A 12,992-nucleotide genomic window follows, 5' to 3' on the forward strand; every position below is an offset into this window, starting at 1 on the left:
TATTGCTGTGAGTATATATACTAATCCTTTCACTAAATCTTTTTGTTTATTCTTCATAATGTGCATGATATCCAATACTGGGTTTGTTTTGGTTTTTCCATTGAATTGTAAGGAAGCAAATCTATTGGATCAGTTTGTTGGAATTTGGTTTCTGCAAACTGTATCTGGAAATGACGATATGGAACTTTTGTTGATTTACATAGGAATTATTTGTGAGCCAAGGGTGAATATGGAACACCTTTTGAAATGTTGCACTTGATTTTATGTAGTTCTGGTTATCTTCCTTTTTAAAATGTGATTAGCTGTTTATCTTCTAATTTTAAGCTTTAATATTAAATTGCAAGTTGCTATTATTTTAATATTCTACTCACTGTCAATACAGTGAATGTCACTATGGTGCCCTCCAAACCAGACTTACCAGACGCTTCGACAAACTTGCATATCCCCTTAGAGGGGTTGCAAGCATTGGATGCTTTGACAATGGTTACCCGTTCAATACATAACTGCAGAGTGTTTGGGTACTATGGTGGGCTTCAAAAGCTAACTGCGCTAATGAAAGGTATTCTTAATGCAATTATCTGCTTGCATTTTCCTTTAAAACCCTGATACCTAATTGCTGAAAGATCTGGTCCTTGTAGGTGTTAAGGGATGACCTACTTTCCATATCTTAATGCGTTAATTAATTAATTAATTAATTAATTTCTTGATTGATTGAATTAGAACTGCACCCTTTTTTTTTCTAGCTTTGCAGGAGTCTGCACATAAAAGGCTCCTAAGTATTTTGCTCATGTTCACATTTTCATTACAGGGGCTGTCGTCCAACTCAAAACATTAACTAGTGCATTGTCTGGTGATGAAGGCTTGTTTAATGTTGTTGCGGAGAAGGCAGAACTTCTACAGAAAACTCTTTTATATGTGGTGTCTATAATATGCACATTTATTGGCCTAAAAACAATTGATTGTGAGAAAGCTCAGTTGCATGATGATTCTATAGAATTTTCTGCCCCAGAGAGGGGTTACATCTTGAATGACTCTTCTAGCAGTTCATTCGTTCCCTCTGAAACAAAAGTGTATTGGCATCAAAAGGCTGTTATGTCTGTGATGGAAGCAGGTGGCCTCAATTGGTTAGTAGGTAAGGTAGGCACTTCCAAGTTTCATTATGCCAAATATACGGTCATGAGCTTTCAAATTAGATGAAAAAGTTTTACTGAAGCATGTTTTATTTCTGAGGGTAAAATTGATGGCTATAATTTGTTGCTGTTCTAATAAACAAATTGTTTTCACGGTTTCATATGGCGGAGTGGAGGGAGAGAATTTACGTCGCTGACACGACTTGATTTCACGGTTTCGTATGAGGGTTCATGTTAGCGACCCCAAATCATTTCGGGACTAAGGCTTTGTTGTTGTTGTTGTATCATAAGATTTTACCTACTTGTATCTTCAAGTTTGCTTTTCTTGTTATAAGCGCATTGGAGTTTTATCCATGTTATTTTAGCAGAACTTAGTCAGTTTCTGTTATTGCCACTTGAGAGTGAATTTTCAGCCCTTCAATTCTGAAATATTTAAGGCCATATAATTTGTATCAGTACAGTGTTGAATCTGATAGTTTGATAACAAAATTAATGGTTTAGGTTGGAGACTTATGTGGAAGTTGCGTATGTTTAATCTCTTATCAATCTAGCGTACTTGATGATTATTTGTTCTTAATACTTCTGACTCTCTGTGAGAAGAAAACAAAAATTATAAAAATCCCTTCAATTCAGATTTACGCCAGTTGTTACTTTCCAATGAGAATCGAGTTAGAGTCTGCTGTCAGTTCTTATTTTTATTTCCAATGTCATTTTGCTAAAACCAAATTTAAGTAGTTATTTTGGTGTATTCTTTTTTGTATAAAATGTTTCACATTGGAAATATTTGTGTTTCAGAGCTGTTGCGTGTCATCAGAAGGTTTAGTTTGAAAGAACAATGCCCAGATGTGTTACTTCAGTACTTGACTATGAGGACCCTCCATTTATTATTATCCGAGAATCCCCGTGGTCAAAATCATTTTAAAAGTATTGGAGGGCTTGAAGTTCTGTTGGATGGACTAGGAGTTCCATCAATTAATGTGCTTTTGTTGAAGAATACCTTTTATATTGACCAAAAGAGGTAAGTTTATTATTATGCAAGTTTCACTTTTACGTACTCTTAAGATGATTGCTTATTACTTTGAAGCATTCACAAATGAAAGAGTATATGAGCTCTTATGATTTCAGATGATAGTTCTCTAATCCTGTTGGATGTGATCCTATTGTCTGAGGTCAACGTAGTTATATTATAATGTTAAAACCGATTGTATATGTTTGTAATTTTTTGTAATTGGACTTTTTAACCATCCATCTATTTTACATGTTTTGTACTTGTCATGTCTAGGTTGCTCTAAGTCCAAATGCATTTAATAACGTGAATAGGGATATTGTTCAAACACTACAATATTCAGTACCTATTGTTTTCATTCAGAAATTAAATTGAATTTCAGTTTACATTTCTTTGTTTGCTACTAATAAAGATATGTCTTATAGTCTGTATGTTAATCAAGTTCTGTCTGTCACACGAGTTGAGCATCTAAAAGAAGTATATGGATATATATAATTGTAGGAGGGTTTTCTTTATAAAGATGATCCTTGGTCAATCGTGAACACCTTAATTTATCACATACTCCTTGACAACATATCCTTAGTGTGTGAAAATGGATACCTGATTTGCCCTGAAGATCTTACTCTCACGAGCTCTATTTATTTGGATAGCAGTAGTGTTTTTCTAGTTGTCAAATGGAGAATCGGGATTCCCATTTTGTTAATTGAGAATCATGAATTGAATCTTATAAGATTTGGCTCAAAAACTCCAGATTGTCTGTTTGAAATGATTATTTGGCCAATCGCAATGTCTTTTCTATTGCAACGATCCATAATTTATTATTATGATTTTTTTTATATAATTCATACATGATAAGTGGAAGCATTGTACAATTCTAGACAATGATGCTATTATTTGATCAAAAAATAAATAATAGATAATAAAGCCTGTCATACTAAATTAAAAAGGTGATGATAGGTAAGGTATAAAATGTCAGAACTTCTCAAAACAACTATATTGAATGCTAATAGAGAAGTAAACAACGATATGGAGAAGAGGGACAAGCAAAGAGAAGTGCTGGGCAGAAGAAATCCCCTAGGGGAGAGAGGGGAGATAAATTGAAATGAAACTTTAGTTTTTGAACCTATGGTTTTGTACTCAATGAGAGAAGAATTGAGCGAATTGATTAATATTAGAGATAATAAAAACTATTTTTGGAACCTTATCTAGCAGCTTAAGCTTTTGAATTAAAAGTGAAATACATGGTATAGCCTCCTTTGTTGAGAGGTCTAGAGTTCGAATCCTTACAGCCCGATTTATATATTAAATTTTAGAACAAGGCAAAGACGGCATATTGCATGTTCACTTTTTAATCTCAAAGAGTATTTGCACGGTGTGCTAGAGATAATAAAAGAACTTTTCTTGGAACTTTACATGTCAACTTAAGTTTTTGGGTTAAATAGTTCTTTCACAATTAATTTGTATTGATCCACCAAATTCTTTTGATTTTCATGATTTAATCTTAGTGCAGGTAAATTTCTAATACATCAAATAGATTTTGAATTACTAGGGTGGGAAGGGCACTCATATGATTCAGCTTGAAAACTGTAATCAAACACGAGGTTGAGAGAATTCTCAATATTGATTATGGAAAAGGTATTGGTGTTTATACACCTCACATTATATACGTTGCACTCCTCCTCAAGCTAGAGCATAGATATTTGTCATGCCCAACTTGTTACAAATGTAGTTTGCCCGAACCCCATTTAAGGCTTTGGTAAAAATGTTTCCAAACTGTTCATTGGTGTCAATGTAGCTGTGGAAATGATGTGTTCTTCTGGCTTTTCACGAACAAAGTAGCAGTCTACACTGGAAGGAGTAAGAAAAACACTCAATCTGGGTATGACCATAATTCTTGTAAAGTAATCCTCGTCTAGGAGTTCCCTTTAACAGAATAGGCAATATCAATGTCAGGTATAGTCATTATAAGGTAATTCAGCTTTCCTACCAAACGCTTGTATCTTCTAGGATCTTCAAAAGGCTCTCCTTTTGATGTGAGATGCGAATTCGGAGTCCTAAGCGCTCCAATTTTTTTTTTTGTTTCTGACAAGAAATCAAGAACATATTTTCTTTGACACAGGAAGATTCTTTTCTTACACCTCAATTCCCAAGAAGTACTTCAGAGCTCCCATATCCTTGGTATGAAATTGACCATGAAGAAATGATTTTAGAGATGAGATCCTAGAAATGTCAGTGTCTATAGTAACAATATCGTCTACATAGACGACAAGGAGAATGATACCTGAAGCAAAATTCTTATAGAAAAAAGATTGATCACACTTGCACTTCATCCCAAGCTTCTCAACTGCTTCGCTAAACTTTGCAAACTTCGCCATACTCTCCCTTAGCCAATGGAGAGAAAGTGTCAGAATAATCAACCCCATAAGTCCGAGCATAGGCCTTTGCAACAAGGCGAGCCTTCAAACGAGCAATTGAACCATCAAAATTGACTTTCACAGGAAACACCCATTGACATCCAACATATTTCGTTCCAATAGGCAAATTTACCAAATCCCCAGTTCCATTAGCATCCAAAGCACATTCATTTCATCTACAATTGCATTGCGCCATCCCCATATGGGATAAGGCCTCCAAGACAGATTTAGGAACTGTTATGGGTCCGTGAAAAGGATCTCATCACGGGTCTTCCAACGGAGAAATCAAGTGTGATTTCTTTGTTGCTGTTTTTGGCTTTCCTTGAATTACCTATCTTTCTTAAATTTACGATAAGTGATTTTTATTAAAGAGGTCACCACTCTTCCTTAATCTTTTGATTGAAAATTCTGCCTCAAATTGATCGATAAAGAATCCCCTTTTATAGAGAGGTACAAGATTCCTAAGCATCTAAGGTATCCTTAACCAAGAAGGATTCTACCAAAAATAAAAGAATAAAAGCCTAATAAATACTACCAGCAAAAATACGCAAACTGACCTAAATAATAAGCAGTAACTGAACATAAATAAATATTAAATAATAAAAGACTCCTATATTTTAAAGACTCTTAAATAATAAAAAACCCTAAATAATATAACCTAAAATAAGACAACCGTAACATGTCACCCCTCTTCAACTAGAGCTTGTCCGCAAGCTCGAATTTAGGAAGGAATTCATATTTGTAATCCTCCTTCATCCTCAATTTCGTCCATCAAAAGGCAGAAGAGTTTCTTACACTCATGTCTTGGTGAGTAAAGTTCATCACAATTAAAACATAGCCCTCGAACCCTGCCGTCTGCCATCTAAGTTTGGGACAGCCTTTTGATTGGAGGCGGAGTGTTGCTACTCATGTTTGATGTTGTTGAGGTGTTAAGTGGCACAAGTCTTTTGATCATTGACAGTGGTTTGAATCGAGGGTGATGACTTGAGCTCCTTTGGGACTACCCATAAAGAAGTGGTTTGCCCCATGCTTAATCCTTGGCTGATTAACAACTTCCTCTCAAAAGCCCTGGCAAAATTCATGGCAGTAGCTAGATTTGGAGGATTTTGCATCTCCACATCCATCCTTAACGTTTCAAATAATCCGGTAGTAAAGAAGTCGACTTGTTGCTCAGCCCTCACGGACGCAGCCCTCGCCAGAAGGGTCTGAAATTGTTCTCGGTACTCTTCCACCGTTCCCGTTTGTCGGAGGTTAGTTAATTCACTCAATGGATTACTGCTCAATGGTGGCCCAAAACACAGCAAACAATAGGACCTGAACTGATCCCAAGTGAGTCCGAACTCCTCTTGTTCGAGTCGGTAGTACCATAATTATGCTTCTCCTGTCATGTGAAAAGCAGCTAACCCTACCTTCTCTCTTTCGTCTGTATTTTGATTGCTGAAAAATTGCTCACAGCTGTATAACCAGCCTAAAGGATCCTCCTTTCCGTTGTAAGAGGGAAACTGAAGTCAGGTATATTTTGGAACGGTGTTTGAATTTCGGTGTTGGCCGCCGTAATGACCACTTGTCTCTGATTCTTTGCTTCCAGTTGCAGCTCCACCTTCAGGTTCCTTTCCTTTTCCCAAAACGTGTAACTCCAACATACGTTGGATTCCTTTCATGCCTTCTTTTAACTCTTGGAACTCGTGGCTAAATTTTTTATTAGATTCGGTTAGCCGGCGATCCAGTCCTGAACCTTGGCCGTCCATTGCTCAAAATCACCCATGACGATAGGCTCTGATACCAATTTGTTATGGGTCCGCGAAAAGGATCTCGTCACGGGTCTTCCAACGGAGAAATCAAGCGTGATTTCTTTGTTGCTGTTTTTGGCTTTCCTTGAATTACCTATCTTTCTTAAATTTACGATAAGTGATTTTTATTAAAGAGGTCATCACTCTTCCTTAATCTTTTGATTGAAAATTCTGCCTCAAATTGATCGATAAAGAATCCCCTTTTATAGAGAGGTACAAGATTCATAAGCACCTAAGGTATCCTTAGCCAAGAAGGATTCTACCACAATTAGGATTCTAGCAAAAATAAATGAATAAAAGCCTAATAAATACTACCAGCAAAAATACGCAAACTGACCTAAATAATAAGCAGTAACTGAACATAAAATAATAAATATTAAATAATAAAAAACTCCTATTTTTTAAAGACTCTTAAATAATAAAAAAGACCCTAAATAATATAACCTAAAATAAGACAACCGTAACAGGAACCATAGTAGAATCGAGTGAAGCAATAAAAGACTGTGACAACAACTCGCTCCTTCTGTGCCTGCACCTGTTTCACATCTCACACAATGGGAAATATACTGTTCTCTTCTTCATATGCCTGTTTCACCTCAGTATAATATTATGGTCTGCCAAGTCAGAAGGAGCGAGTTGTTGTCAGTCTTTTATTGCTTCACTCGATTCTACTATGGTTCCTGTTACGGTTGTCTTATTGGGAAACATACTGTTCTCTTCTTCATATGCCTGTTTCACCGCAGTATAATATTATGGTCTGCCAAGTCAGCAATGTTGACAAGACTACGGATAATGCGTTGCCACTGAGTATAGTTTTGACTCCCAAAGTAATTTTCTATTTGTAATTTTAGAGGAGCCTAATGTGAGTTTAGTGACAATGTTTTTTTAGTTCCCTTTGCCATTGATTCAAAATGAGTAAGGCATTTTTTTCTAATAGCAAAATTACAATCAAAACCCACAACCAAGTAATTCAAAATGAACAACCAAGTACACTAAAAGAAAAGGCAAGAAGAAAGGCAGGTTCAAGGGAGGACTTTCCTGCACAGGGGGGCTGTTGACGCCGGAAAGATAAGGCGGAGCCGAGGAGGAGGTGGTGCCATGTGGACACGCGCTGGCGAGTGAGGGCGGAGAAGTTTGCCGAAGGCGTGTGTCTCACGTGCTGGTCAAATGGTGGTCGGATTCCGGGTAATTGCCGATCGGAGGCAGAGAAGAGGAACGGAACCCTACAAGCAGTCTAGACATCTTACCCTACAACAGTTTAGACATACAGACAGTTGCCTAAGTAGCCCTTGAGCAGCCTTGGGCATGCTCTAGGTTAATTACACTACTAACCACAGTTTTACTAGCTTCATTTTTTTTTTTTTTTCGTTAGTCATATTGGCTGAGGGCGAGCCTTGGCGCAACGGTAAAACGTTGTTGCCGTGTGACCTGAGGTCACGGGTTCGAGTCTTAGGAGCGGCCTCTTGCCAATTAAATTGTCAAGGGAAGGCTTGCCCCCAATACACCCTTGTGGTGGGACCCCTCCCCGGACCCTCGCTCAGCGGGGACGCGTAATGCGACCGGGCCGCCCTTTTTTTTTTTTTTTGTTAGTCATATTGGCAAATAATAACCACAAACATCCCAAGCAAAAGATAATCCAATATGCTGATGTGCAACAAGCGAAATGGAACCTAAAAAAGAAGTGACCTCCACCCGAAAAAGTTATTGGAAGCCAAAACAAAGTGGACAGGCAGGCCGGGGATAACGAGATGTGAGGCGGAGAGGTGGCTGAAGGTGGCCGGACGGGCCGTCACTCGCGGGTGTGGAGGAGAGTCGTTCAGTGAAGGTGGCGCGTGTGCTTCACTCACTGGTCGGAATGCAACCGGAGAACCAGGAATCTGCCAATTGGAGCACGGGCAATTGATTGGAAGGGGCGGTGAGAATAGAAGGTGGCTGGAGCTCGGTGAGAATGGGTGGAACCCTAAGTCCCGAAGAACGATTGCACACTTGGGCAAACGAAAATTAAAAAATCTGCACCCTAGGGCAGCTGTGATACCATGTAATCAAACACAAGAGGTTGAGAGAATTCTCAATATTGATTATGGAAAAGGTATTGATATTTATACATAAGAGTCCGTGTCTAACTAGGAAAAGGAAATAAATGCTAACTATTACAGCTGTACACCTCACATTATATGTGTTACAAAAACCATATGATTCTAACTACAATATTTTAGATGTAGGTGCTTTGGTACATTTTGAATCTCTATTTTCTAGAAATCTTTCGTGAGCAGATACAAATTCTCCTATTGACTTTGCACTACTTGTTTGATTGCCCGCTCCATATGGATATTCTAGTGTGATATGATGGTCTAAGGTGTCATAATCTACTGAGAAGAACATCTCACATTGTTGGATCGAGGTGATATTGTAGAATTGCTTGTATCAAGGTGGTTTTACTTCAGAAATTCTCCTGAACTAAGGATACCTATCAATGATTCACATTTTAAAGATAAAGGACTATGCTCCAGTTGACATTTTGGTCTCTGATCTTACTAATTTTTGTTACTAGGTTTGGCTTGCTTCGTATTATATCTAGTTGGACAGAGCTAGGGAAGGAGTTTGAGAAACTGAAAATCGTCTGATCTAACTTGTGATATTCTTGTATTTCCATTTGATATAGTTTTTGATTGATGCATTGAGTCTTTTACACGACCTCTCTCTCACTTTTGTGTAACTGTTGTCTTTTTTACTATATGAAACCATTTGGCATTTGCCATATGCAACCATTTGGATTTACTTCCAGAGCTCTACAAATATCATATAATTTGTTTTGCCTGCCAAGGCTCTATTTTACTTATTTTTTCCATCAATTGGTTGTAAAAAAGTTTAGCGGTCTTGGTTTTCGTTAGATGATGCATAAGTGGAGTGTCTGAGTTGATTATTTGTGGTTGTAATTTCTTGTCCTTTGTGATTGAAATGTTTCAATTGGGGATGCGATCCTTTTTACGGCACTCTTTATTGTCCATATTCTGATGTGGGTTTAATTTTATTGCAGATATGAAAATCCCTTGCTGAGAATTTTCCACCTTCACATTCTTTCCTTGACAGTTTTGAGAGAGGCCGTGTATCCTTGAAGTTACCACTCTTGATAAATTTGTGTTTTACTTGTGTAGAAATGCAAAAAGGATTTTGAATGTCCTGCTGTACTCCACCCTGACTAAGTTCGAACACAGTAAAGGTTTTCTTATTATTACTTCAATAAATTCCTGAAGTTCCTTGAAACATATATGTACATGTGCTAACCATGAAATACTGAATTGCTAATTAGATACTGTTTGTTGTATGTATGTATTGGGAAGTACGTGTATTCCAAGGAAAGCATTGTCCTTGTTTAACTTGTTTTTGTTGTAGGAAGGTTACTCTGATAAATTGATGTCTAGCCCGGGCTATTGTTTAACTTGGGAGGGCATAAGAGTCAGCTAAGAGCCATTCTCACCTCTCCCCCCAAAAGTTTCTTGACACAACACGAAGAAGAGGGAATTTATATTTGTAGTATGTGTTATGTGGTAACAGTTACTAATTTCCTTAACAAGTATCTAGATTTTATAACTTAAACAGCTTGCAATTTCTATGTGAAAATGGGCGGATTCACAAATTTGCAAATAGCTTTTGTTCACTTGCCTTCATGCTTCAGGAGTACAAGCAGAGAAAAAATGATCTGTCTGCACAGGATGACGAAAACATGCCTGTTTTTGACTCAGATGAGAATCCTGAAAAGATGAAGCTACCTTTTCCCCTGGCATCTGATGCTTCTCATTCCAAATTTTGGGACGAATATGTTATAAACTTGAGCAGGGTACTTTGTTCTTTCATAGCTACTCCAGACAGTGTTAGCTCTCATAATGTTCCAGCAAGCACCGGTCGAATTTCTGTACCAGTTTCTTCAGTGTATAGCGACCTTTCAATTAAGTGGATAATGAGGGTTCTTCTTACTGTCTTCCCATGCATTAAGGCTTGTTCAAATCAAAATGAATTACCAAGCCATTTAAGGTGATTGATGGAAAACAAAAATTGCTGTATATTGCTCCTTTATTGTTGTTAAGATTATAAAATATCTATAATGAAATTTTTGCTAGCAAGGTGATCATCGTTGACTCTGTTTTCATTGTGTTTCCATAATTTTTCCCATCTTCATTTTTATTTGTATCTTCAGGGTCTTTGTCAATGCTCTACAGCATTCTGTGCTTGATGCTTTCAGGAAGGTTCTTGCTTCATCACCTATATCACTTAAAGTATTTAGGGAAGAGGGAATCTGGGATCTTATATTCTCTGAGAATTTTTTCTATTTTGGACCCGTCTCTGAAGAAATTTCAGGAGAGAATTTCTCTTGCAACGAAATGTTCACAGGGAAGCTTGAAGCTGCTACTTCCTCTAGTTGTGCTAACGGTCAAACAAAGGCTAGTGGCACTGAAATCCTTCAGATGGAAATAATTTCATTTGTGGAATTTGCTGCAACTTGTGATGGAAGTGTGCATAATATGGTAGGTTGTATTTTTGTGATATTCTGCTGAACATTTTTGGTAGTCTTCCAGATTTTTTTTATGTTTTTGTAGTGATCAAGTGAGATGTGGACATGCATTTAGATGTCTAATTTATCATGTATTTTTGCTTGCAAGCATAGTTGTTAAGGCGCAAGGCGCGCTAATCCTGGAGCCTACGCTCAAGGTGCAAGGCGAGGCGCTTGCCTTAGGAACACAAGACGCATAAAATAGAAAAAAATATATACTCTTTTACTAGTTAAGCATAAAAAAAAACTTATGACCACACAAACAAAACAAAACCACAAAATACTAACTCATAAATGTCAAAAACACCAAGTTAAGTTCATACTTCATAGAGACATTAACATGTACTTAGCGTCTTAACCTAAATACCTAACTATAACTAATGCTACTATACTAATAACCATTCAGTGTCAATAAAAAAGAACACACGCAAAAAAAAAAAAAAAAAAAAAACTTAACAATCATCATCATATATTTAGTTCTTTACGTGACTGCTCTTCTTTCTTTACGTGAAAGCTCTTAATCCTTCTCTATTCTTTCTATATTTAGTTATGACTCTTGATATTCTTATTTAGATCAAGGGTTAAATTAATCTTATTTAAATTAGATTAGTGGTTGAGATTAATCAGACATTTATTTTACAAAAAAATACTAGTATATCATGATCACAGCTTCCACTTTGGATAGAGTCGGATTCGTTGGTAACAGTGAATCTGCTAAAGAGCCGCAGCAAAGAGGTTCCATGGCAGCTTATGGCTGATTGGCTTCATTGTTTAACTATAATTAATAACCAACTGGTGTGTGTTTCTCACATTTTTAGAGAGGGTAACTCAGTTGCTGACTGTCTGGCACGTAAAGGGGCTAGTGATATGGGGAAACAGTGGTGGGACAGCTATCCACCGTTTCGTTCTGAATTTGTTTTTAATGACTTCAATAGAACTTCATATAGGCGATATTGTTAAGTTTGGTTTTGGACCTGTTGTCCAATTTTTCATTTTTTTCATTCTTTATTTTTACAATTTGTAAATCTTTTCTTTTCATTTAATAAAATTTAGGGGTTTGGAGGTTGTGGGTAGGGGCTGATGCCAACCTAGTTGGGATGAGTCTTGCCTCTCAACCTTCTTGCTCTCTGCCTTTACTTAAAAAAAATCATGATCACAGCTATATTGCTTGTCTTTTCAATTTTTGAAGGTGTTCATAATACTTTTTTTTTCCCCAGCCTGAGTTGTCTTGTTTACTGGATGCCCTTGAACAATGTGCTTATCATCCTGAGATTGCCTGTGTTATTGCAAAGAGTCTACTTCGTATACTGCAGCTTTCATCTGAGAAAACTGTTGCATCCTTCAAGGCAACCAATGCAGTTTCTCGTGTGCTGAAAGTTGCTTCCATCCAGGCAAAAGAGGCTGCAAGGCCCAATGCAGAGCCTTCTCCAGGGAAGATGCTTCCCACTTATGATGACACGATATCTGATTTGCCTGGTGCAGCTCACAGTCAGCTTGAATGCATGGAAACATGCATGAGTCTGTTTACTGGGTTTTTCTCACTAGCAGATGATGCAAGAAGTTTTGTTATGCGTGATCTGACTTGTATTGATTGTTTGTTTGATTTATTCTGGGAAGAAGGCATGAGAAGTACTGTGCTTGATCACATTCTTGACCTCATGAAGGTATTCGACTGTATATGTGTTTGTTGTGCTATGCTAGTTTTTGGTAGATGTTACAGCAATTGAAATTTGGCATTTTCTACCTCTTTAGACAGTACCTTCATCTCCAGAAGATGAAAAGGCAAAGTTACAACTATGTTCAAAATACTTAGAAACCTTTACTCAAATAAAGGAAAAGGAGAAAAGTTTTGTGCAATTGTCAATTGATCTACTGGTTGGAATGAGAGAGATGGTCACAACTGATTCTGCGGTAAATTTTGACTCGTACTTATTCTTGTCTTTTCTATTTTTTTCAGTTATGGGGGGTAGTGGTGTGGAATTATCTTGCCAAGTGGAAATTGGATTATCATGATGTTTTTTGGGGTTGAATTAGGTTTGAAGGTTTGAGATGCTGATGTTGTGATCTTGCTTTTACTTTGTTTTGTCTCACCAAGTATTTTTA

At 37.2% G+C, this 12,992-nt stretch overlaps 1 protein-coding gene across 4 annotated transcripts in view; it reads left to right on the forward strand.

The window, feature by feature from the left end:
• Positions 1 to 12,992, forward strand: part of LOC136234821 (BEACH domain-containing protein B) — a 48,607-nt gene that overhangs the window by 9,493 nt on the left and 26,122 nt on the right. For 3 of the 4 annotated variants that reach the window (XM_066024307.1, XM_066024304.1, XM_066024305.1), the window contains exons 5-12: positions 383 to 559; positions 809 to 1,132; positions 1,926 to 2,148; positions 9,378 to 9,446; positions 9,923 to 10,372; positions 10,536 to 10,863; positions 12,107 to 12,553; positions 12,642 to 12,800. In XM_066024307.1, the coding sequence (XP_065880379.1) occupies positions 383 to 559; positions 809 to 1,132; positions 1,926 to 2,148; positions 9,378 to 9,446; positions 9,923 to 10,372; positions 10,536 to 10,863; positions 12,107 to 12,553; positions 12,642 to 12,800 (2,177 nt within the window). Of the gene's footprint in view, positions 1 to 382; positions 560 to 808; positions 1,138 to 1,925; positions 2,149 to 9,377; positions 9,447 to 9,922; positions 10,373 to 10,535; positions 10,864 to 12,106; positions 12,554 to 12,641; positions 12,801 to 12,992 lie in introns of those variants that run through there. The other variant, XM_066024308.1, reaches the window with a different exon arrangement.

The sequence above is a fragment of the Euphorbia lathyris genome, chromosome 7 (assembly GCF_963576675.1).
Source record: "Euphorbia lathyris chromosome 7, ddEupLath1.1, whole genome shotgun sequence".
NCBI lineage: Eukaryota > Viridiplantae > Streptophyta > Magnoliopsida > Malpighiales > Euphorbiaceae > Euphorbia > Euphorbia lathyris.